Source organism: Capra hircus, chromosome 26 (assembly GCF_001704415.2).
Source record: "Capra hircus breed San Clemente chromosome 26, ASM170441v1, whole genome shotgun sequence".
Classification (NCBI taxonomy): domain Eukaryota; kingdom Metazoa; phylum Chordata; class Mammalia; order Artiodactyla; family Bovidae; genus Capra; species Capra hircus.
The window spans coordinates 26,767,825-26,794,350 of NC_030833.1; the positions used below are offsets into that span (position 1 = coordinate 26,767,825).

General features: G+C 43.3%; 1 protein-coding gene across 1 annotated transcript in view; it reads right to left on the reverse strand.

Annotated features, from left to right (window-relative positions):
• Positions 1–26,526, reverse strand: part of CFAP58 (cilia and flagella associated protein 58) — a 112,795-nt gene that overhangs the window by 37,440 nt on the left and 48,829 nt on the right. Inside the window, exons 12-15 of the mRNA XM_018041736.1 lie at positions 23,043–23,183; positions 21,796–22,019; positions 18,539–18,650; positions 16,580–16,684 (exon numbers count right to left, since the gene is read on the reverse strand). Of these exons, the coding sequence (XP_017897225.1) occupies positions 16,580–16,684; positions 18,539–18,650; positions 21,796–22,019; positions 23,043–23,183 (582 nt within the window). The remainder of the gene's footprint in view (positions 1–16,579; positions 16,685–18,538; positions 18,651–21,795; positions 22,020–23,042; positions 23,184–26,526) is intronic.

A 26,526-nucleotide genomic window follows, 5' to 3' on the forward strand; every position in this document is an offset into this window, starting at 1 on the left:
TTTATAATCCATCCTTCCTACGCAAAGAGTCGGACACGACTGAGCGACTGAACTGAACTGAACTGAACTTCCAACAGATGCTAAAAAAATCAACACTGTTTTTCCTATTCCAACTATTTTTTTAATAACTGAAATCATAAATGAAGTGGTGAGTCAAGAAATTAAAACAAATTAAACAATTATTGAAAAGGAAGAAGAAAATCATCACTTCTTAGAAGACCTAAAAACCCTAAAAATTTTACTGAGAAGCTATGTAGTACGGTAGATTGGATACAAATAAGCATGCAAAAATCAACAGCTTCCCAACATGCCAGAAGTAACCAACTGGAACACATAATGGGGGAAAGATTTTTTCACCCTAGCTGCCAATGCCCACCAGACACAGTCAGGAAGAGTGAAAGTGGGAGAAAAGAATTATTGGAGTCTCTCCTTCTTCTGTGATGGTTACTATCTGCAGCCTTTTTATGACACAGAGCTTCTTTCCTGTTTTGCTTTGTATTGTTTTCATCCTCTGTTTAAGATTTAAAGAGACTCATGGTTCAAGTTTCAGCCTGGGCAGCTCTGGGTTTGGGTGGGGACATGGGGGAGATCACGGGAGAGTAAGAGCAGGATGAATAGGATGTGGCCAACAGGCCCCAAGGCCGCAACCAGCTGCACCAATCTGGGTGTTATCACTGACAGGGATGGAAAACTGAAAGCCACCTCTAACTCTTCTCCTCTGTACTGCACAGACACTCAATTGCCAAGTCCTATAAACTGATCCTTTTAAAGAGTTCATGGATTTACTCCTTTCTCCCCAGCCCTAGTCCTGTCCCTTGCCAACATCCTCAGTAATTTGGGCCCAGATTATAATCATTTCTTAGGGGCTCCTTCAGCTACAGTCCCTAATCCATGTCCCTTTCTGTTTTTCTTTCTCATCATTTTACTGTGTCACACTCTTGACTGGTTAATATCCTACAGAATGTATGCCTGGAAGGCCAACCAATCTGGGCTAGAATACGAGGTTCATCTCTCACTCCGGACTGAATGGGTTTGAGCCCCAAGCCGTCCTCTGGTTAGCTCTGTGACCTTGATCATATTACTTGATCACTCTGAGCCATCAGTTTCCTCATTTGTAAAATTGGCCTAATGTATATGTGAGAAAAATTACTGTGAGTGTTACAAATAACACATAAAATAGAGGCTCTGTCTAGGGACTGGACACAAAATAATTCAGCAGGCATTCAAAACCCATCACTTCTGCCATGAGAGCTGCGGTCATTATCACCATTAGAGTCTACAGTTGTCTGCTGGAGCAAGTTTAATGCCTATGCTTGTGTCTAAGACCATATAATTTGCCCCCACCCAACTTATACAAGGCACTCCCCAACACAAAACAATCAGCTCCGGGTCCATGCTACTCAGCCCCATCTCCAGAACCCAAACATCCTCACCCCTATCCCAGAACTTTGACTCTTCATCTTCTTTCAGCCTAATGTGCCCTTTTCACATGTTTCCAAATATGCCTACAAGGACTCTTTCCATCACCTGCCTGCCTTGTGATTCCACAGTGCCTCTTTCACCCCACCACCACCATCACCATCACACACAGTTAGCTCTTACCACCCTGTGTGTCCAGCTCTGTCCAGAGCAGTTTGAATGAGTTCTCTCATTTCATCCTCACAACAGCCCTAAAAACCAAGGACTATTATTCTCGTCACTTTACAGCTGGAGTCACTGGGGCTCTGAGAGGGTGAGTTGCTTGCCCAAGGTCACAAAGTCAGCCACTGGCAAAATCAGAACTCAAAAACTAGGTCTGAACTCTCAACTGCTACCCCAACCTTTCTCAACACATATTTTTAGGCAATGGCTGGATGAGTCACCTTAATATGTCAGAATCCAACCCAGTCACATCTTCTTTATCCTTGAGGAAGCTAGTTCCTATTACTTTCCCCTGCTCTTGCCTCTTTGGCACTTACAGTGGTTTTAAAGAACACACACCATACTGTACACTGTCCTATACCGTGTCTGCACTGGATAATTGGGCACTCACTTTGGCTGGGATCTATTATAATGTGATTGTGCACAATTGAGTATCCTTCACTAAGTGCCACCGTGAAGGACACACACTGTTTGTAGAGATCAGTCTCCTTTCTTCCCAGATATACCTCAGGAATCTTCTCCAATAGAATACAAATTTCTTGCAGGCAAGAACAACATCTTATATTTCTTTGTGTCTCACAAACTTCTACAGATATTAGAGATACCCTCAAAATACCTTTTGGCTTGTAGTTGGTCTAAGCAGGCTTTCTTAACTAGGGGGTTGGGGGAGGGACTGCAGGTCCCTGGAGGTATGCAGGACAAAAGGAGAAAGAGGGAATGAATGATCTTCTGTTATCTTCTCAGAAGAGAGAGCACAGCTGGGTCCCTAAACACACTGAGGAAAATGTTTCCAGTTGTCAGAAGCCTGAAGCAAACTGGGTTTGATGACGTCAATATAATGCTTATTATACTACATATTTGGCATCAATTCCAGAGAAGACTGTGAGTCAGGAACTCAGAAAAAGTCTCCTGGGCATATAGGCAGCTCCTGGTCTCTCTCTTCCACATTAAATACACTCAGGGTAGGGAATACACATTTTTAAATGCATGAAACATGAGCCAGACTTGACATCCATCTATCAGAGCTGCTTTAAGGATAATAAAATCAGTGCTGCCATAATAAGGAGGGGGAACTTGATGACCCACTGGAGATTTCTTCCAATCTAAATGATTCTATAAATTCCCCTAAAATCATAAAAAAGCAGATTAAGGATTCATGTAGGCGTTTGGACTATAAATACAAATTAATTTCTGCTCCAGTTGCAGTTTTTTTTTCTCATCTTTGCAAGAAGCACCTCTATCTCCGAGATATTTCTGGGTGAAACACCAATATAACAGCTAAAGATAGATAGGACTCCCCCAGGTTCTCGCTGGTGACTATTTTCTTCTAATTTCACAAATAAATCTGCATCTTGAAATGCACTGAATTGAATCTTGCTGCTGTCCAGAAACATTTATCACTGGAAATCTGTTTTGTTTGGGGAGTAAGATATAATTATGTACAGATTCAATAAGAACTTAAATGTTCCATTGAGAAATTCTTTATTGAAAATGTTTTGTTTTAACTCTAAGTAATCTGCTTCCATTTTCAGTTACTAGCCATATTACTGCAATTCTTTCTGAATTTTTTAAAAACGTTTCCTTATCAGAGCTCAATAACTAGAAATCAGAAGAAACATTTTGAACATTTGAACTATGAACATTTTTAAAAGATTAACTTATCAATTTATATGTTTTTGGTTCACATACTTGCTCTTATTCAATATGAAGTTAGAGACCAAAATAGAAATGAACAAACGGATTACAGATAATGTTTCCAAATGCATAGGGATAAATGCATATCCCTGAGGAAACGTGCTCCATTATGACATCACAGCTGTTTCTCCTATAAAAAGAACTATGTCCTGCAGCAAACTATAATTTCCCAAATAAAGGGAATAAAAGATTAAAGAAAAGAAAAACATGTCAGCAATGGATTTCTCAAATCCAAGGATAGCAACCAGATGCCAAGCATATTAAAATACCATATCTGACAAAGGATTTAAAAAAAGAAATCTTGTACCACTTGAATGCTTAAATACAAAGTATTTCCCCTTTAAATATACCAAAGAAAGGAGACTGTGGTATATTGTTTCAAGAATGGCTGCATGTCTCATGATCTTAGTCCTCTCACACATTTACTCTGGGCTTGGTCCTGTGACTAGCTTTGGTCGATGGAACACTAGCAAGCACGACATAAATGGAGGCTCAAAAAGCACTTGCATGTTGGGGCTTGTCTTTTCTTGCTGCTCTTGGTAACCCTGAAATTGTTATCAGTTTATTCAAGAGAATAACCTTAGACTAGCCTAGTGGACACACGTGGTCTGTCACTTCCACCACCCCAGCCAGCTGCCAGCACCATACATGTGAATTATGCCATCTAAGTTAACCAGCTCCTAGCAACCTGCTAGAGAAGCCAATGGCACCCCACTCCAGTACTCTTGCCTGGAAAATCCCATGGACAGAGGAGCCTGGTGGGCTGCCGTCCATGGGGTCGCAAAGAGTTGGACACAACTGAGCGACTTCACTTTCACGTTTCACTTTATGCATTGGAGAAGGAAATGACAACCCACTCCAGTGTTCTTGCCTGGAGAATCCCAGGGGTGGCAGAACCTGTTGGGCTGCCATCTATGGGGTCGCACAGAGTCAGACACGACTGAAGCAACTTAGCAGCAGCAGCAGCAGCAACCTGCCAGCTGACTGTAGAAACACAAGTGAGTCCTGGCAAGCCAAACAGAAGAACTGGCTGGCTGAGCCCAGCCTAAATTGCCAGCTGAAGAAATCAAAATCTAATATATGGCTTTATTTTCCAAAGTGAGTTTGCCTATGAAATATTGAGTTGTATTAAGCCATTTATAAGCTAGCAGTTTGGAAATCCTTCTAAAATCTACATCCCATGTACAATCTATGATATCTAGCAGATATCACTTATTCACTGCAAGCATGAGGCTATGTGCTTGATGATAAAAATGGCCTTGATTAATCTATATAAAAACTTCATATGAAAGGTATTATTATAACCTACACTTTACAAATCAAGAACTGAGGCTTAGAAAGTAAGTTGGTTGGGGTTACATGGTATTATGAGTAAGCTTGGACTAACACATTTGATTTGCTCAAGAGTCTGAGCTCTTAATCACTGTTTTTCTGTCTGATATCACCTATACCATCTGCTATGAAAGGCTTCTCTTGTCCACTGGGCTGGAGAATTGCTGGGGCTGTGATATTCTCTTGAATCTTAAGTCATCAGGCAGAGCAGACACAATGAAGCTTAGCCACCCAATTGAGGATACAGTGAGATGGATGGTGGACATGGTGGGTCTTGCTCTGGCCTGCTGACCTCTGACACAGAAGCTGGAAGAACAAGAGAGCTTCAGCAGGGGGGCAGGAGCTACCTAACATATGACAACCTGGCCCATCAGCAGCAAGTGGTCCAAGTCTCAGGCTATGACCAATAAGATGAATAATGCCCCTCTTTCCAGCCTTAGGGGATGAGTGTGAGGAAGAAAAGGAGTCTTGGCAGGAGTTGGAGAAACAGGCGGGAAATTGGGCAGAAGTCCCTTTCTTCTCATGAGTGTAGAAGGCATTCCCATGAGGAGACAGAAGAACCTCAATATATACCACAGACTTACTGTCTGTCCGTTCTTTGCTAATGAAATCTCTGGAATCAGGCTTGCTTTGCTCTGGATTTCTAACATTTTTTAAATGCCTCAACCCTAACTCAATACTGAGTTGAAACAGGGGTGAGGAAAAAGAAGTCGATCAAGACAGCCCCTTTCGAAAACTACTTGTTTCAAATTACATAACATGAACAAAACCCTTCCTAACCCAATCAAAGGTCTAGCCCACCAGTCAGCTGTGTATTTCCTTGGGCTGGCTGAAATCACAAGTGTTTAAGGTACTTATGGTTGAAGGTATAAATTGGTTTTTAACCTCCATCTGCCTAATGGAGTCTACCAGAGCCAATCTCTTTTTAAGAAACTCCTAAAGCTTGCAGGACTCTAATGCTAGAGGAAGTTATTGCTGGCACATTTATAGAGAACTAGTGAGAGGGAATATGAAAAGGGCCACGATAATTGGGAACATTAAGTATACCTAGGCGAGTGTGAAGAGACACAGGGTGAGAAACTTATTTACCTTAAATGAAGCTGAACACAATTTTCAGAAAAGACCAAAACATCTGTATATTAAAATCCTGCTCCCATAAAGGAGACCAATGGGTCCTAGACAACCAGCACGACTGCCCTTTCTCTGAGGGCTGCCAATAATGGCAGAGGCATTTTCTGAGGACCCATAAAGCTCTCTGACAGTTAGTTTCTTGACCTGTTAAATGGGGTCATTACAAAGTTTAAGAGATAGAGAAGCAGTTTCTATTTTAGATTTCTCAGATCTGAATAAGTCCCCTCCCCAGATCTTGAAAGCATCATTTTACATCTTCATTTGCTAAGTTTTGACATGAAAAAGAGAAAGACTAATAGGTAATGTAGTGTCTGCTCTTTGTCTGGGATTGTTCTAAATGTTTTACATATATGAACATAATCTCCCCAGCAATGCTGTGAGCTAGGCATGACTATCCTCACTTAACAAATGCAGAAACTGAATCAGTGTCTCTGAGCTGGTGGCAGGCTTGTGGGTAAAGAATTCGCCTGCAGTGCAGGAGACACGGGCTTGATCCCTGGGTCGGGAAGATGCCCTGGAGGAGGAAATGGCAACCCACTCCAGTATTCTTGCCTGGAAAATCCCATAGACAGAGGAACCTGGTGGGCTGCAGTCCATGGGATCACAAAGCGTAGGACACAACTGAGTGACTAAGCACGCTCGCTCGAGCTGGTGGCACAGCCAAGGTTCAAACTCCAGTCATCAGCTCCAGGACCCACATGCTCGACAACTGGGAAACTCTCAGGAGCTCTTACCAATCGCTTCATAAAGGAAAGGAATGCACAAAAACAAGTAAATACAAAGACTCTCATTTCAAAAAATAACATCTTACATCTCCAAAGGCAAGAAAGAAGGAAAAGGGAAAAACAGAGGTCTCCAAAACTGAAAAATAAAACTGACTTTATGCTAGACATTGTGCTCATTGACATATATTAAAAAGCAGAGACATTACTCGGTTAACAAAGGTCTGTCTAGTCAAAGCTATGGTTTTCCCAGTAGTCATGTATGGATGTGAGAGTTGGACTGTAAAGAAAGCTGAACACCGAAGAATTAATACTTTTGAACTGTGGTGTTAGAGAAGGCTCTTGAGAGTCACTTGGACAGTGAGGCAATCCAACCAGTCCATCCTAAAGGAAATCAGTCCTGAATATTCATTGGAAGGACTGATGCTGAAGCTGAAGCTCCAATACTTTGGCTACCTGGTGCGAAGAACTGACTCTCTGGAAAAGATCCTGATGCTGGGAAAGGTTGAAGGCAGGAGAAGAAGGGGATGACAGAGGGTGAGATGGTTGGATGGCATCACCAACTCAATGGACATGAGTTTGAGAAGGCTCCAGGAGTTGGTGGTGGACAGGGAAGCCTGGTGTGCTGCAGTCCATGGGGTCACAAAGAGTCAGATACAACTGAGCCACAGAATTGAACTGTGCTCATTGCATTACAGACCAAAGAATGTTTGGAAACATACAGATTTTCCCAATCCTCAGAGGAACATTTGGGAATGACTGAGACAGATATATGGAAGGCACTCTGATAACGTGCCCACCAGACACTAATGGTTGCTGTGGTGCTCTGAATGGTTTCTGTGGTACCACCCTCTCCAAGCGCTCGCACTGAGGTTGTCTCAGACAAACCAAGTGGACAGAGGTATATGGAGCCCGGCAGGCCGCCCACATGGATGTGTGCACAGCATTAGCCTCCTGTGTTCTGAACAATCTATCTCCGATTGCTCCTTCTGTACTCCCTGACGTGGAGCAGCATGTGCCAGACAGCAGGAATTCCCCAGGAAGTTCCAGGAAGAGGTGCTGGGGAAGCAGCAGCCCCCTAGGAGTGCACTGGGAAAGAAGCCCCTGCCACCATTCCCAACATGTTAGATATTCTCTGCTGAGGATGGGAGGCTCTGCAGGAGGTATCTCTCCCTCACTTCATTCATCTTCCCTTTGATGTTAGACCAGAGCAGAGGCCTGCAGATGGGCTTCTAGTCCGTAGCTTCAGCTCACACTGTGCCTTTCAAGTGCATCCGTCTCTCCAGGCCGGGAGTACCTTCAACAACTTCAGCTCTGTTTGGGAAGGGTGCTCACTTAGCTATCCACTAACAGAGTGGGCAAGAATCATGGCTAGTGTCCATCACACCACCAGCGACTGGGACATGATGTCAGAATTCACCTTCCACATCTTAAGGCAGCTCATTAATAATCGAACAATTCCTTTGGAATCGGGGAGAGGGAGCAGTCACAGAAATGGGATGGTTAGTGGCTTTAGGAGAAGCTGTCATAGAACAGTGTTGAGAGGCTCAGTTCTGGATTCCAATGATGGAAGTTTCTAGGAGAAGGCAGGAAATCCTTTCCGTCAAGGGCTGGAGAGTGACTACTGTGGACTTTGTGGGCCACATAGTCTGTGTCACAACCACTCTGCTCTGCTGTGATAGCAAAAAGGGAGTCGTGGACAAGAGATGAGTGATGAGCGTGGCTATGTGTCAAGAGAGCTGGATTTGTGGACACCGAAATTTTAATTTCGCATCATTTCTACATGTCACACAATAGTCCAACAGGCATTCCACCCGATATTGCTGGGGCAACCTTCAACCAGTGGGGGATGGGAGAGGATGGACAGCACCGGCCTCTCTTTTCCTGACGGGACGGTTCTGCAGCAGTGCCAGTGAGATTCCTCAGAGGAACACCAGTATCACCAGAACTCAGATGTCCACAGCGGTGACCAGCTCTCTCCCTCCTGCACTGGCTCTTCTTCCTCCCCTCCCTCACGCTCTGCTCCCTCCCTCCAGCTTCCTGCGACCACCCCCCAAACCACCAGAACCCCAGCCCTCATCTCCATCTCCGATTAGGGGAGCCCAAACTGTGACCTTCAGCCACTCTAGAGCCTTGTTCAGAGTGGCACTGAGTCCTGTGCAGAATTACAGGACTTGTCACACTGCCCTGTGGTTACAGAACCAGGAGGGTTGTCAAGGCCAGGACTACATCTGTCTCATTTACCCTGGTACCCCAGGTCTCTGGCATGTTATCTGAGCAGATGCCTGCCATCCATCTGCTGCCCATGCATCGAGAGGGGCAGGAAGCAGCCCTTGGCTTCTTTGATTCAGAAAAACACTTTTCCGTTTCAGAAAAGCTTGTAAAATGAAATTAAGGTAGAGTCATTAGCAGCAGGGGAAACGACATCTTAAAAAGACACCTTCTGTTAAGCCCACCTAGCTTAACAGGTGCCCCCACAAAACACACCCTGCCTTCTCCGTCTCTGGGCTCACCTCCTCCGAGGATTCCAGCCTCACTCACTTCTGACCATCACTGCACAACCTGCAGCCTCCCCCATCTCCTCTCTCCCCGGCTCCTCTTTCCCTTGATTCTCACGCTGTGTACTTCTGTCAAGAGATCATAACAATGGACTAGATCAAAGAAATTGAAACAAGTAAAGCTGATCGTGCTGCTGGTGCGCCTTTAACTCTCTTTCTCCCCCAGGTCTTGAAGCTAGAGGCTGCAGACTGCCTCCTATGGGTCAAGGGTGGTTGGTTAACATATTTCTGGGAGGCCTGGGTAATGTTCTTAAAGTCGCCAATATTTTAAACTCAGTACAGTGAACATAAAAATCCGTATATCTAAGTATTCTTGAAAAAAATTAGAGATTTGATGATTTGGGCCTGCAATCAGCTGGGGTGAGGTTAGCTGCTTGCTGGAGAGGGGACCCAAAGCCCCCTGGGTGCTGCAGTCCCCACCACTCCCTTCTGACTCTCATTCTCAGGCCTCTTGTCAGTTGCCACTTATGATCATGATACACAAAGTTCACCTTGCTCTTTCTTGTTACCTGTCTGGTCCTGAAGGTGAGGGTCTCTGAGCTAAACACTTGGACAAAACGAGTCCCAGCTGCTATACATGTTCCTTGTGTTTCTAAGTGCCTCTGGCAAGGGATCAGAGCCTCCTACTCCAAGACTGGCAGGACTTATGCCATTATTTGGAATCCCTTCTTGATGTGATGATGATGATGTAATGATACCCCAGTAACAGACAGCAGTTACTCATGGCACATACGCCCACCTGATCCTGCAGATGCTTTAAAAAAGAAAGAAAGAAAGAAATCATTACTACTGAGGGGTTTGGAGATGAGAAACAAATGGAGTGAAAACAGAAAGGAGAGGGCAGCAGAGGGCCTGTCTCAGCGAGGCCTGCATTGCCCTCACTTCCTTGAATGGGAGGGTGGCTTGGTGGGAAAAGAAAAAACAATCCTTCCCATCCATGCTTTAGATTCCAGTTCTGGCAAGAATACAGACTTCTTACAGACGCCGTAAAGCCAAGTTCAAGAACCATGTCCACGTTCACCCTGAACAAAGGGAGAAATCTGAGCGCACCGCATGAATTAGCCTGCCTCAGCACGCAAAAGCAGTTCTCATCAAGTTTATTGATTCATAAACCACAGTATATCCCAGGCTCCTGCAAAGTTAGAAGTTAATAACAAAAATGCAAAGGCAACAGGGAAGAATAATTCCCGTAACCTCTCGTAGCTCAAAGACAGAACTCAAATGACTGTGCCACATGCTACTTACTACAGAACCACTATTCTTGCAGTATCTAATCAGTCACTAAACAAATATGTGTGAGGGATGAAATAATCATTACAACAGATACAGGAACTGCTTTGCAAAGTTTATGGTCAAGCATGAAAGTCATTAAGCACACAGTTACAATTATCTCATTCGTTACGAGTGTGACAGTGGTAAGAAAGCAAAGTCAAGTGCCAAGAAACCTAACCGAGAGATCTAAGAGGGACTCCTGAGGAGTGAGCAGTCAAGCTCGGAGCCGGGCCTCCCAGGCGGCACTAGTGGCAAAGAACTTGCCTGCCAGTGCAGGAGGCATGAGATGTGGGTTTGATCCCTGGGGCGGGATGATCCCCTGGAGGAGGGCATCACAACCCACTCCATGGCAACCCACTCCAGTATTCTTGCCTTGAGAATCCCATGGATAGAGGAGCCTGGAAGATGATGGTCCACAGGGTTGCAAAGAGTCAGACATGACTGAAGCAACTTAGCATACACACACATGCTAAAAGGTGAACAGGAGTTGCCCAGGCAAAGAGCCTGTCCATCTTTATTGAGCACCTATTATGTTCCTGGTACTATATCAGACACTGGGGTTAGAAAGATGAATAAACAAGTGCCTTTCCTCAAAGAACTCACAGTCTACTGGGGGCAAACAGACTTCCTTTACGTCTGCTGCCAGGACAGGGGCTGACAGGATAGGGGCTCTTCAGCACCCTGGAACAAATTAAAGTCATTTAAAAAATGTTCTGATACTCAGAAGAATTCAACCAAAAATCTTCCTAATTGCAAAATGTTCTGTTGTGTATTCAGAGAACCTCTCTAATAATTTAATAAAACAGAAGAAATTGAGAAACTGTCAAACCCTGTGGAGCACCTGGGGTTTCACCAAGATAACAAGCCTTGTTTTCTACAGATGCTCAAGCTCTGGAAGAAAATTCACAGCAGGCCCAGGGAAGCCCAACCATCCAAAAAACAGAAAAAAAAGTGAAATGAGGAACTGGACAGAGGGGAGTGAGGCAGGCTATTAAACTTTGGAGACCTGGAAAAAATGCTTTTTGGTTAATAATATTAAAAATCATCACTATAATGATAATGGTAACTAAACTCCCTGATCACCCTGTATGAGTATTTATACTCAGTTCTGTGGGTGGGTCTCAGTTTGTGGATGAGAAAACTAGGGCTTAGAATAAATGAGAAATTTCTGTTTATGGCATTATGGCATACTAAATAGTGCAAAAACTAAAGTCCACAAAGCATTAGACTTGCTCAAAAAAAACAACACATCCTTTCAATCACAAAATGGCAGTTGCAAGCAGTTTGATCTTCAGGTGTCAAAATCAAAGGGTGAACTGCACATTAGAACAGTAAATAGATACTGCAGCTCTCCCCGTGGGGCACTGACTGGGACAAGTGGCCAGACTTACTGAGCAAGGGGCTTGGATTTGAATGGCCATAAGAGGATAAAGGCAGAGCGCTGCAGAATTGATGCTTTTGAACTGTGGTGTTGGAGAAGACTCTTGAGAGTCCCTTGGACTGCAAGGAGATCCAACCAGTCCATTCTGAAGGAGATTAGCCCTGTGATTTCTTTGGAAGGAATGATACTAAAGCTGAAACTTCAGTACTCTGGCCACCTCATGCAAAGAGTTGACTCATTGGAAAAGACGCTGATGCTGGGAGGGATTGGGGGCAGGAGGAGAAGGGGACGACCCAGGATGAGATGGCTGGATGGCATCACCGACTCTATGGACATGAGTTTGGGTGAACTCCGGGAGTTGGTGATGGACAGGGAGGCCTGGTGTGCTGCGATTCATGGGGTCACAAAGAGTCGGACACGACTGAGTGACTGAACTGAACTGAACTGAACTGGACTGAACTGAAGAGGATAAACGATGAGGTGCTGAGCCTGCATGAAGTGGGCAGCTCCACTCCACAGAGACTCCTCCACTTACAGTTAGGGACTTAAAAGAGTTACACCCTCAGTGAGAAGAGACAACAGGAAGAAATTCACCCCTATAGGACAGGAAGACCACAGTGAAATCTAACTATCTCTCCCAGGTTATGGGTGGGAAAAAACAGCTACCCTAAGAATTTGTATCCATGGGTCTTCAATCATAAGAGTTCAGAGTTCTAATATATATTAACTAGGTTACCCAAAGTGAGAATCTGATATAAAAAATTATCCCAAGTAAGTGATGTTTCCCAGGGCACCTGACAGAAACAAATGAAAGGACACCCCCTTAACCTGGACCATTCCCAAGTTCTATAAATAAAGTCTTTCCGAAAATGAGTTCATAATCCAAAATCCAACACAAAAGGAAAAAGTCCACCATGAACACCGTGAATGAAAGGCATCATTCACAGTAAACAATAGGTAAGAAAATCCCATGGACAGAGGAGCCTGGCAGGCTATAGTCCATAGGCTCACAAAGAGCCGGGCACGACTGAAGTGACACGGGGTGCATGCAGCTTAAAGGCATATATTGGAAATTTAAATTTGTACAGAATTCCAATTACCTATAGAAGAAATAGTAGATGTTTTAAATAGTGGATATTTTCTGCCATCCACAGAAATAGGGGATATTTTAAGACTTACTCTCAAAGAAGAAACTATTTAGGACTGAATGAAAATGAAAATGCCACTTTTCAAAACCTGTGGGAAGAAACTAAAGTTTTTAAAGGACATTTTGCAGCTGTCAATGCTTATTTATATTAGAAACATAGGCTGCACATTAATGAGCTGAGCACCAACCTTTACGAGGTAGAAAAAGAACAGAATGAATCCAAAGTACGTAGATGGAAGTTAAAAAGTTAGAGTAGTCAATGAAGTATGAAACAAGCTGCCAACAGAGAGGTCTGGCCAAACACAAAATTTGGTTCCTTTTGAAACTGACAAAGTGATAAGAACGGGAGAGGCCGGGTAATGAAGTGACAGGAAGCATGGGCACTGGAGCTGATGGCCTTGATTGAGTCCCTACTCTATCACTTACCAGCTACGTGGCCTCAGTCATGTGACTTGTGGCTGGCACCGGTGCAGCCACAGGACAAACCTCGGATCATGGGCTCTGGTGCCCATGCACTAACTCATTATCCTTACAATAGCACCTCTGAGTCATGTATTCAGGCAGGAGTATCTTCCTCCCATAATGAAACTGGGCATTAGTATCTCCATTTAATCAATCCTAAAGGAAATCCACCCTGAATATTCATTGGAAGGACTGTTGGGGAAGCTGAAGCTCCAATAATTTGGCTGCCTGATGGGAAGAACCGACTCATTTGTAAGGACTCTGATGCTGGGAAATATTAAAGGCAAAAGGAGAAGAGGGTGGCAGAGGATGAGATGGCTGAATGGCATCACTGACTCAGTGGACATGAATTTGAGCAGTAGTAGAGGACAGAGGAGCCTGGCACGATGCAGTCCATGGGGTCAGGCACAACTTAGCAACTGAACTACAGCAAACAAATGGAGAAGCCAAAATTGGGGGAATGTAAGTAATTCTCCTGAAGTCGTGAAATATAAACTGTTAGAACTGATCCAAGACCGGATTTTTCTGACTCCAAAGTCTGTCCTCTTAATTACCTGTGCTCGTCTGTAAAAGGAGGAAGATCCCTGTTGGCTGCTCACTGTGCGCTCAGCTTCAGGGAAAATGTCTTTTCTAATGCAAAATGTAAAATAAGAGGGCCAAGTACCCATTGCTCATATAGAGAACCTCCTACTTTTAGTAACGATAACCCAGCGGTTAAGATTATGGGCTTTGGAATGATAAATAATAATTGGCAATTTTTATGTCAAGCATAATGTTAAACTCTTTCAATCCTCCCTTCAACATCCCTTTTATTTTTTTACATTTGGCCAATTTTATTTCATTGATCCTCCATCTCCACACCCACGTCTCCCATCGCTTCTCCCTTTCCTTCATTTCTTTACTGGAAAATTCTAGAATACACTCCGGACTATGTATCATTTCATTTGTAAATACTTCAGTACATCTCTCATATGAAAAAGGCTTTTTTTTTTTTTTTACAAAACATAACCATAATACTCTTATTACACCTTATATAATCAACACTAATTTCTTAATACCGTCTAACACAGATCCCGCATTCAGATTTCATTGACTGCAGAGAAAACAAAGAGCAGAGACACACACCTTGCATGAGGCCAGCCTAACGGAGGCCCAGGGGACGGAGGGAGCGACTGCGGCTGCTATGTGGCGAATGGTGGCCCAGGACATTGAAGTGCCACCCTTTCCCCACGTGGGGTTGGATGAGAGAGATGAAACCTGAGAGGACGACTGAGGGCAGATAAAGTGAAGGGAGATAAATGAATTCTGTTGACACAGTTCCGTGCTAGGTTCTGTGCTGCCCACAGAGTGAAGCCATGCTCTTTCCCGCATTGGATTACTCAGTGTTACAGGGAGCTGTTGAAGTTCAATGGTTAAACTCCTGGGAACAAGTAGCCTTATATCCTAGAATTATCTACCAAGTGCTGCTTAATTTTATTACAGGGGAGAACCACAGACTTCCCCCATAGTGGGCTGCCCTGGGAATCAGAGTTAGGGTCTGGGAGCAAAGCTCAGGAGCTTTCTTCTCACTTCTGGGGAGTCAGGACCAGGAGCATCGTTGTGAGTGTACAAGACAGGGCAAGGCACAATGTCAGGGAGGGGGTTCGTGAGCCATCAGTCTTTCTATGTGTGATTTAACTCAGTAAAAGTTTATTTCTCATTCCTACAAAGTCCATTACGGAGTTGGGGTCTCTCCAGAACAGGTTTCCCTCCCCAATATAAGGGGCTTGACATTCCAGATTGTTCTGAGCTTGTGGCTCCTCTCTCTGTGTGTACTTAGGAGGCAGGAAAAGATAGCACTAGAGTCCTGTATCAACAAATAAATGCTTCAGCTAGAAAGTGAGATACCTGCTCACAACCCGCTGCTCAAAACTATTAATGTTTCAGGATTCTGTCTAACTGCAAGAAGCAAAAAAGTCTAACCACTCCCTTCGTATTCTTCACTAGGATACAAGCTCCATGGTGCTGTGCATTTTGTCTCCTTGTCCAGTACAATATCCTTAGATAGAAGAGCACCTGGGCATGTTATTAAACTGAATGAAGGAATGTAATGCCAGCAAGAAACACACCCTTATATCTTGGGAGAGGAGACAGAGTCCCAGGGGTGTAAGGCTGAGGGCATTGGGTAAGATCTATGCACACTGGAGCTGCAGAGCTGGCTGCGCTTAAGGAATAATACTACTTGGTGCCGTTCATCTTAGGAAAGAAAATGAAATCCTGCTGAGAGCACCAGACCAACACCTCAGGTGGCTTTAGACCATAAAACACTGAAGCTGAGGCCCAAAGCAACTGAGCAAACCACCAGCACGAGTGCTCAATTCCTGGAAGGAGCTGCAACGACCACAAATGCGTCTCTGAGCCATCAGTCTTACACACCCTTCATGTCCCAACAGCATCCTTTTTTCAGGTTCTAGTATTGCCCCATAATACAGATCAAGAACTTCAGGTGCACAGAAGTTAATTCCACACAGCTACAGATTTGCAGAAGCAGGATTACAAGCCAGGCCACTTAACACTAGAGCTTGTATTCTTTATCCATAATCAAACTCCTGGGCTCCAACTTTCTCATTTACTGATTGGGAATGGCAAACCCCACCATCTCCCCCAGAACTGTGCAGAGGAATAGAGGATGAGGGGATAAAGCCACCAGCACAGTATCTGGCACAATGATGATAACGATGATAGTAGTGACAACTGGTACTTCCAAAGATAGAGATACACAGAGATGTTACCACTGTTGATTGCTTCAGAATAACTTACTACATAAAATCTTCAAGAAGATACCTTTTCTTCCATTTCACTCTCACAAACCTTTAAGAGGACATTTGTGCTCTATGTGAAGGCTAGTTTTCAAAATCAAAGTCATGGCATTTCACATTATATGAAGATATGAAGAAAAGCGTTTAAAAGAATCTAACAAAACTACAGAGAAGTTGGGGGGAGGGGAGCTCACATTACTCAATGCAGTAGATGTAGCTTTGAACTTAATTTTCTAGAATTCTTGAAATATTAGTGATGGCAGCATAAAAGACCAATTAATCAGGTTGTTTGTTCTCTGTGTGTGAGTCCCTGTTGCCATCTACAGTTAAAAATGGGGCATGCAACGCTGCCAAATATCTAGCTCTAAAAACACAGTACTGGACATGATGGTTTTAAAGAAATAGGCTTGTTCGATGAGCACGGAAAATGGAAATGGTACCTGGAGGAGCAGCTCTTTTTCAACCACCTCTTCCGTCTTGCTGATGAGACGCTTCTGCAGTGTATGTATTTTCTGTATCAGCTCAAAGGTACTGGGGTCACTGGCCTATTCAAGGGGAAAAAAATAAAGCAGCTGAGATTACCAGGTTCAGAGCACTGAGGTCCCTACAGAATTACTGTTCTATTAAAATCTATTGCAAAGTTATAGATCCAATATAGACAAGAATCAGAAACAAGACAAAACAAAATGCGTTGCAGAACAGATGAGACAGTCATCAAAACAGACTGATGTTTGGCTAGTATCGTCTCTGTTGTCCCTAGTGAGCCCATAAGTGGAAAGTGAGTATGTTTATTCCACCAGGGGAAATAATAACAGCAGCAATGATGGCAGCTCCTGGGCCTAATACCTGATTCTTTGCACCATCTGAACACTATGTTAAGTGCTTTTCACACATTATCAAATTTTAATCTCTCGACAGTCCTGTTAGACAGTATTACCTTCCCCTTTTACAGATAAAGCAACTGAGGCTCAGAGGAGGTCATCTACCCATGCTGATAAAGGTCAGAGCTGGATTCAAGCCCAGATATGCCTGGTTCTAAAGCCCGGGCTTCTTAATTACTATGCTGAGGTTTTCCCTACCATCATTTGTTTACACTGGAATGAGACAGGGTTCCCTAACTCACTCGGTTTCAGGGCTCTCCTTTCATAATTATCAACAAGAAGATTCTTTACAACCTATGATGGGGCAAGTTCCCAGTATGTGGAAGTCTGCTAATTACTAGCAGCAGGACACGACCATGGCATTTAGCTTTCAAATGGCATTATCAATCCGTAAAGCTCTGATGCACCTTCAATAACTATCTGTGTACAATTCAAACAAGATCTACTGTTATACATTGATAATTTGTCCTCTAGACATTGAGCCGAAGGTTCACTTTCAACTATACTGACATTTGGAATTAATTTAGCAGCTAAATATTTTCAACTGCCTCCCAGAGTCTCTGTTTTCCAATTTTTATAATAGAAATTGACATGGAATTGGAAACTTCAAAAGATCTGCTCGAAAACACATGGAATAAACTAATGTGGCAGTAAATGAATTTACAGTTTTCATCTCTCTTCCCCAGACACATTCATGTTATTGTTAGTTTAGTAAACTACCCGACTCTTGGCATTTGAAGAGGAATAAATGAGGGTCCAAAAGGCAGGAGATATTCCACTATGACTTTGCTTAAGAAATACTAAGCAGTGCCAACTAATATCCATATTTTGGAAGTAGATTTGGCATACACATTCACTTGGCAAGACGGGACACAGTTAAAATTCAGGCCTCATGTTTACATAACAATTTATAATGCATTATCCTTAATGCTTTCTTCATTTAAAGGAAAAAATAAAAATAAAAACAAAAACCTACTTGGCTGATTTTCTCCTTTTCCTTGCTATTTCCTATATCACATACACCTATTCTCCCAACATTCCAGCTGTTAACTTAGTCAAAGCCCCTTCTTGCACCCACATTACTGGGTACTACTAGAGGAGATGGGCATCTTTTTATTGAATAAGCAAAGCTTCTCTATTACTGTTATCTGCTGGTGGAAATGAATCTCAGGAGGTCATAAAATAAAATAAGAGGTTTATTATCCATCATCTTCCAAAGGGACTTTGGCTGTGTCCCCAGATCCTAAAAGAAGGAGTCTGACGAACACAATACTAGTTCTTTGAAAAGAGGGCAAGTTTAAAAGCCACGCTTCCTTTTGGGAAATAAAAGGATGCAAAGGCTTTTAAAAACAAAACCCATCTGGAACAATCTAATTTACATTTGATCCAGTCTTTTACGTTTTGGGTGACAATGACACAGATTAAATAAAACTGCGCTTGTTACTGTGCTTTAGGTAAGAAGACAAGTAGGGTAGAGAGAGATTTGGGGGGTGGGAGGAAGGCTCTCCCGGATGTTACCTCAAGCTTCCTCCATCTGTGCACATTCATGGGGTTCTCCAGTTCCTCCTCCAAGGCTCGGCATCTCGTCCTCTCCTTCAGGAACTCTCTTTGCGTGTGAAAAAGCTCCTGCCTAAATAGGTCAAACTTTCTTTAGCAAACAAATTATCTGCCCAGTATTTGAGTATCCTTTCTTTACATGGTTTCGCGCATGCTACATCTTATAGAAAAAGATGGATTAGGGAGACTTCGGGAACATTGAGACCAGCTGCCTGAGGCAAGACACAGGTAATACCAATTCTTGCAGAAGGCAAACTTCAGCTTTAGCTTTAGGGGGGAAAAAAAGTATCAGGAACTGATTCTTGATACCCAGGGAATTTCAGAAGTGTATGGAAAGAACAGGGAAAGGGTAAATCATGAGGATTTCAATATATTGTTCCACGTTTCTAAATGTCTTCTACAGTAGCAGCGAGAGAACAAGCTATGTTCTGCCATGAGTTACGGCCCTGCAATGCAAGCGACCGAGGCTCAGGTGAAACCTGACATCCATTAAGACTGTGTATCACCACCCTGGCAACATACTGGAATCACCCGGGGAACTATGACACCATGCCTTTACCTGGACCAACCCCCAGAGGAGTTCTGCTTTAATTGGTCTAGCATGAGGCTTGGGTTTCATAGATTCTTAAAGTTCTGCTGGTAATTCTATTGGAGAAGGAAATGGCAACCCACTCCAATGTTCTTGCCTGGAGAATCCCAGGGACAGGGGAGCCTGGTGGGCTGCCATCTATGGGGTCTCACAGAGTCAGACATGACTGAAGCGACTTAGCAGCAGCAGCTGGTAATTCTAATGTGCAGCCAGTACTGAAAAATACTGAATTAGGAGTGATCATTTATCTCATGTTCCACAACCACACAGGTGACTGAAAAAGTCCCAAAGAGCTAGCTCTGGCTCAAATACACTTCTCAAATCTCTAGTTAATAGGTAACCAGAGTCTACAACCATCCACTGGCTGCCATTCTATTGAAAGAGAAGTTTTGTTGGGAGGCGGAGCAGAGGCAAGCACTCAGGTTGACACGGGCAAGAAGGATATTATTATCAGTCCTTGTCTGCTGCGAGTGTGCAGATTACTAATACCAAGCCATCTCTTTTACTTAATTGCTTCATTTAAACCAATAATACAACTTCCCCTCATTAGCAAGACAAACCATTAGAATTAACTGCATGATGCTCACTCAACAGGGAGCTCAGAACAAGCTGCTCAGAATTAAAAGCATATTTTTAACACTACTATTTTCTAGAGTGTCATCCGCAGAGAGGGGCAAGGGTATTGGGAACTATGATTGATGATTTCTTTTGCACCAGACTCTGTGCTAGGCACGTTACATTTTCGTGTTTAATTTTAACAAATTTAAAGCTCAAATAAGTTGTGTTAGGCCCAAGATCACACAGCTTGTCGGTGGCAAGTCTGAGATTGGAATTCATGCCCGCTTGCCTCCAATATCTGTATTAAGTTTATTAAGTTCCTTTATAAGGAATTCCTAGGTGGCTCAGGGGTAAAAGAATCCGCCTGCCAATGCAGAAGAAGCAGAAAATTAGGGTTCTATCTCTGGGTTGGGAAGATCCCCTGGAGGAGGAAATGACAACCCACTTTAGTATTCTTGCCTGGAAAATCCCATGGACAGAAAAGCCTGGCGGTTTACAGTCCATGGGGTTGCAAAGAGTCAAACACAACTGAGCGACTGAACATGCACCTCCCACTATAAAGATAAAATCAACAAACTGAGAGTGGGTAGAATTTGGTGCTTTGCATATGTAATAAAAATAACACATGGCTGGCAAGTTTGTGTTAATCACTCAGTCATGTCCAACTCTTTGGGACCCCATGGACAGTAGTAGCTCACCAGGCTCTCCTGTCCATGGAATTCTCCAGGCAAGAATACTGGAGTGGGTTGCCATTTGTTTCTCCAGGAGATCTTCCAGACCCAGGGATTGAACCCAGGTTTCTTGCATTGCAGGCAGATTCTTTACCAACTAAGCTGCCAGGCAAGTTTAGTTATGGTCCTGGAGATCATTCGATAGTGTCTTAAGAGTAAATCCAATTGCCTCCAAAATGTCAATGGTGGTATCTCTGGATAGGAGACTTATGAGTGATTTTCTAATCCCTTCTTTACATTGTTTCTGCACGCCCCATATTTTCTACAATGAATTTGTATTACTTTCACCGTCTGAAATATGAACAACTCTTTAAAAAAGAGAGTATTGATCTATCCTTGATGGTGGCAACTTCCCTTGCTATTCCCGGACATATTCACTGCGTCTAAATATCAAAACCATCTAATTCAATTAATTTAAGAAGCAGATCCAGACTGTGTCCTTGTCCCAAGGTGGCCAAGGATACTGTTCATCTACAAGTCTGTGGAGGATAAGATAGTTACTGAGAAAACACCAGACCTATTATTTGGTTTCCTGCAATTGCCCATATAAAACATGGTGATGTTTTCCCAAAGGGAAAGTAGAGCTTGTATAATGTAAGATTTAAAGCAAAAAGAAGGCGCACTAAGCTCAAGTGAAAGCCGCGGAAGATAAATCAAGAGTGAGATGTAAAATTTGGCTGCCTTCTAAGGAAACAGAGTTTTCAAATAGTGATAAAATTAAAATTTCCCCCTCTTTTCATTCTGTGTGTAATTCCAAGAAAAAGATGTGCAAATGTTACCAGGATTCAATTTAAATATTGATGTTCCATCTCTTGCATACTGCCTGATTAAAGAAATTCTAAAGAGCTCATTGGGGGAATTTTTTTCTGAATTGTAACTACTTTGTGGTAATGATTTAACTGAAATTTCTTTCACCAAATCCAGAATAAAGTTTTTAAAAAATGCTTTTGCACTTGCTCATGCTCCCCTGAAAGGAAATGAATTCATTTTTTTGTGACATAGAATGGACACAATGTAGATTATGGGTTATGGAAAAGTTGTTCTCATTATTTGCTAATCATTTCAACAAAAAAAATTATTTTATGCAACCAGAAAAAGGCTTTCAGTGGCCGGGACTACCCTGATGGTCCAGTGGTTAAAACTCAGGGACCAATGCAGGGGACCCAGGTTTGATCGCTGGTCAAGGAACTAGATCCCACATGCTGTAACTAAGACCTGGCAAAGCCAAATAAATATCTTTTTTAAAAAAAGACCTTCAGTGACCAATAGGAGGAACATAAGGTCCTTAGGAGGTCCCCACAGGCTGCTATGCGCTCACCTCCGAGGGGGTCTTCCATTACCTGAGTTCATCGACATTGGCCACACTCCTGGCAAGAATCCCTTTCTCCCGGCGAAGCTTCTTGATCTCAAGCTTGAGGATTCTCATGTCCTCCAACCTCTGGTTATACTGGCTCTCTCCTTTATTCAGCACAGACTGCTGGATCTTGATCTTCTCATAGAGCAAAGCCAGCTCATCATTGCGCCGAACTAGCTGCGACCCAAGGATATCTCTCTCGCTGATGACCTAGAAAGGTAGGGCAGGGCATGGCCACTGGGGGACAAAAACGTCCCACGTTTCATTACAGCAGCAGCATTCAGAGAATCAATGAACGCCCATCCAATGCCTGCATGTGCTAGGCACTCAGTAGGTGAGGCACTGAAAATAGCCTGCTAGACAGCCAATACTGGACTCCTCCCACAAGAGTACAACAAATTATATTATTAATAATAATAGTCCATGGCCCATGGGTTTTTGCCAACAAGTCATCGTATGTCTTTAAATCTGAACGTCTTTAGGGTGGGCAAGCTCTTGCCAAGTTCTACCACTCCTTACTGTCTTGTACCACACGCTTCCCTGGTGGCACAGATGGTCAAGAATCTGCCTGTGATGCAGGAGACCTGGGTTCGACTCCTGGGTCAGGAAGATCCCCTAGAGAAGTGACTGACTACCCACCCTAGTACTCTTGCCTGGAGAATTCCATGGGGAGAGCTCTGGCAGGCTACAGTCCATGGAGTCACAAAGAGTTGGACATGACTGAGTGACTAATACTTTCACTTTCACTGTCTTGCACAAGCCAATGTCTCTTTTTTTTTAACCTGCTAGATCTCTGAAAGCATTTAAGTTTCTAACCCCCAAAATTATGTAATTATTCATTGTAATTATATGCAAGAATGATATTATGCTAGGATGTAAACCCCCTGAGGGCAGGGTAACTTATTTTCTTGTTGGTCAGTATATTTCCAGAGCCTAAAGGACTGGGTGACGCACAGGAAGTGCTTGTAATTAGTTCAATTCAGTTCAGTCGCTCAGTCATGTCTGACTCTTTGCCACCCCGTGAATCGCAGCACACCAGGCCTCCCTGTCCATCACCAACTCAGAATAAATGAATGGATATTTCATAATTAATCAACAGGAAGTGGGCCTTTGGGGCTGTTCTGAGAGACGCAATGGAAGAGCTCAGAAAAGAATGAGGTTTTGTGAGGAGCTGAATCAAATTGTGTCTGCTGATAGAGTCTGCAGGCCTGGGGAGGTGTGGTCTCTTCCTACCTGGTCCAATTCCTTCTTCTGTCTCAGCCTCTCCCCATCAGCCTCTGCTATAATTCGCAGGAGTTTTCTCTCCTCGGCTTCCTGCTTTTCAATGAAGTGTTTGGTCTCCAGGGCTTGTTGTCTCAGCTTCTGCAGCTCGGCCTGACAATGAGTGAAAGACACAAACCGATTTCACTCTGTAACAGCACCAACCAGGTCAACAGGGCCCAGATTTAGATGGATAGTGTGCTTCTTACACTTCCCTGTGATGTCTCGTTTAGCATGGTTTGATCATCCTCTCAAGCAAAAGAAGCTTAACACACACACACACACACACACACACAAAGGCCTGTAAAGAAACAACAACGCATATTACGGTGATCATGTTTATTCTATGAGTTGTGCCCTTGAGGGATTTCCACCATTTTTCTATATCAGTATAGCAGGACCCTCATTGGTATTCAACAGCAGCTCTCTTACCAGCTAAACATGAGGAGAATCCACAGATAGTACAGAGAAGGATGTGGGGGGTGAGCATGGTGGGGGAGGGACTGGGCGGAGGTATATCTGTATGTATCAGCTCCTATAACAATCCTAATATCATCAGCATATCAACTGCAGAAATAAAGTCTATTATAAGCAAAATGTAAATTAATAAAGATAACAACCAAACGACTGTCTTATAAAACATCCTAATGGAATAGAAGAGATGCTATAGTATAAAAAGATATATGGATCCTACTCCTAAGACGATTCCAATCTAGATGAGAAGATGAGATATACAAGTATTGTGCAAATATTAACAAGTCCAGACAATAATGTTTCAGGATTTTTTTGTCACACAGACAGTGAATTGATGCCACAGGAGGTCAGAGGACTGCAGCACTTAGGAAGGCTTCCTGGAAGAACTCAGATCTTGAGGTTCTTGAGGCTACATGGAAATCCTAAGAGAAGCAAGGAAAGGATGCTTTGACTGGTAAGTTTCAGAAGGAAAATTCCTCTCATCACAGGACACATTTGCTCCAAATCCGTAAGTATATTTGTGGCTTACAACACCTCTGGCATGATATTAAGTATTGTGCCTAGCTACTCTTGTCCCAATTTCACAAATGCAATTAGAGACAAAGAAGAGCAAATCAACCTGCTCAAGGTCATGCAGCTAATAAGAAGCAAAGTTGAGATTCCAACCTAGAGCTTTTCATTCCAGAGTTTCTGTTCCCTTTGCTATCACCATACAATAGTTCCAAGTCAAATACAGAAGATGAGTAAGACGTGAGGGATTTACCACCCGCTGGAGATGACAAATATAACCAACCACCCTGCAGTGTGGAAATGCTCTCTACTATGAAGAAGAACATGGGAGTACAGGACAGAGTTCCTATTTCTTCCTGGGGATTACAGAGAAAAACAAGTCTGGGCATTGGAAGTTGACAGCTATTTCTAAAAGGGAGATGTATGTGCTGGGGGAGAGTAGTCAGTGGTCAGACTCACGTGAACAGAGGCATGCAAACTATAAAGCACCTGGTGTGTTTACCAGATGGCAAAACATCCAATGTGGCTGAGTTGGAGTACTAGGTAGGGAACTGCAGGAAGTAAGCCTGGTAAAACAGCTGAGACAACCTGAGAAGGGCCTTGTACGCCATGGGCTGTGGAGAGTATGCACTTGGGATCCAGAGAGTTAATCATATTACAGGAAAAAAGAATACAGCTTCGAGGTTCCATGCCCATATAAGGACAGCTGTATCACAGCTAGGTCAGAAGGAAAGAAGGAAAGACGAAGGAAGAGCTCTGCTTTCACCCACACCTGAAATCACAAGGGAGAGGACAAGACAATATTAAGCCTCCAACTTTTCAAAGGCCTGCAGGTCAACATGTGAAAATGGAAAACTAGTAACTTTTTCCTTCAAGGAAGAATTGGGTTCCCTCACCTCCATCCACCCAGAAATGTCACAAAAGGGATGACAGAAAACCAAATATTTGCAAGTGAGTGCCTATGAACCAACCCAACTCTAGTTGCCACCTGCCTCTAATCCATGAAGACCAAGAGTCTTTAATCCCATAGCTCAAATTTATCCGAACAGTACAAGACGCCACACACCTAGCAATAGATCTGTAATGTCACAAACTAAACGCAGCTAGCGACCATAAAACACAGGCTTTCCTTTATGACATTTTGTTTGCTCATTCATGAAATATATGTTGGTCCAGGGATAAGCAAAGGGAAACACTTAGTGAGAAAAGATCTGGCCTGGCATTGTATTTACCACTTTGGGGGTTTGCCTGTTAGGAAAGAGAGTCAAGAACCAGCCTTTCTATTTCTATAATCATTTAAGGTGACGGCGAAGACAGCAATAAAATACCTGTTTGGCTCATGCTTTCTTTAATAAAACTTTTATTTTCCCAGATGTGCAACATTCACTTCCCTGTTCCTAAGTGCCAAGAGCTGATCAGAATCCATCAGCAGAACAAAATGAAACCACTGTTATATTAAAATGCAATCAATGGTGTGTAAAAGTATCTGTCTGAAATGTAAAACCATTCGTGTGTTTGGCATTGCTTGGTGCTTTTTTTCCTAATATATCAAAATTCTGAGTGGTCTCCTTATGTCATAAATTTATGGGCTGTAAACAAGATGTGGCACTAGACGTTGGCAGCAAATGTTAACGTCAACAAAATACCTCAGGTCTAATGCATCTAGCAGTTGTAAATCTGAGCTGCCTCATCCAGGAAAGATGGTAACAACTTCTGTGCACCCAAAAGCTCATCAAGCAACATTCTAGATGGGACCCGAGGCATAAAGTTGTAATACGATGGCAGGACATGCTCTTCGGTCATTACCTCTACAATTATACAGTTTTGTGATAGGTGTTCATGGCGTATGTATCACCCAGTCTGGCTGCGGGCATAAATCATATCTCAAGAACCATACTTGGGAACTTCTCTGGTTGTCCAGTGGTTAAAAATCAGCCGGCCAACACAGGGGACACAGGTTTGATCCCTGGTCTGGGAAGATTCTACATGCTGCAGGGCAACTAAGCCTGTGGGCAGCAACTGTTGAGGACGTGTTCTAGAGCCCGGGAGCCATAGCTACGGAAGCCTGCGCACCCCAGAGCCTATGTTCAATAAGAGAAGGCACTGCAGTAAGAAGCCTTTGCACCACAATGAAGAGTAGCCCCGCGCACAGCAACTAGAGGGTAGCCCCTGCTCGCCACAGCTAGACAAAGCCCTGTGCAGCAAGAAGACCCAGTGCAGCCAAAAATAAATAAATAATTTTTTTTTTAAGAAGCATACTTGAGGGAGTTTGACCCCTTCATACAGGATCCCAACATTCACTGGGTTTCACAGAAACCATCTGTTTATATCCTGCAAAATAAATAGGACCATCTGAAGTCTTTTAACCATGAGAATAATCAGGCTTTCTCTCTCTCTCCCTCCCTCTCCCTCCAACAGTTCCCATCCATACTGCTCTAGAGAGTCCACTGAGTACAAGGATATGGTGCCCTGA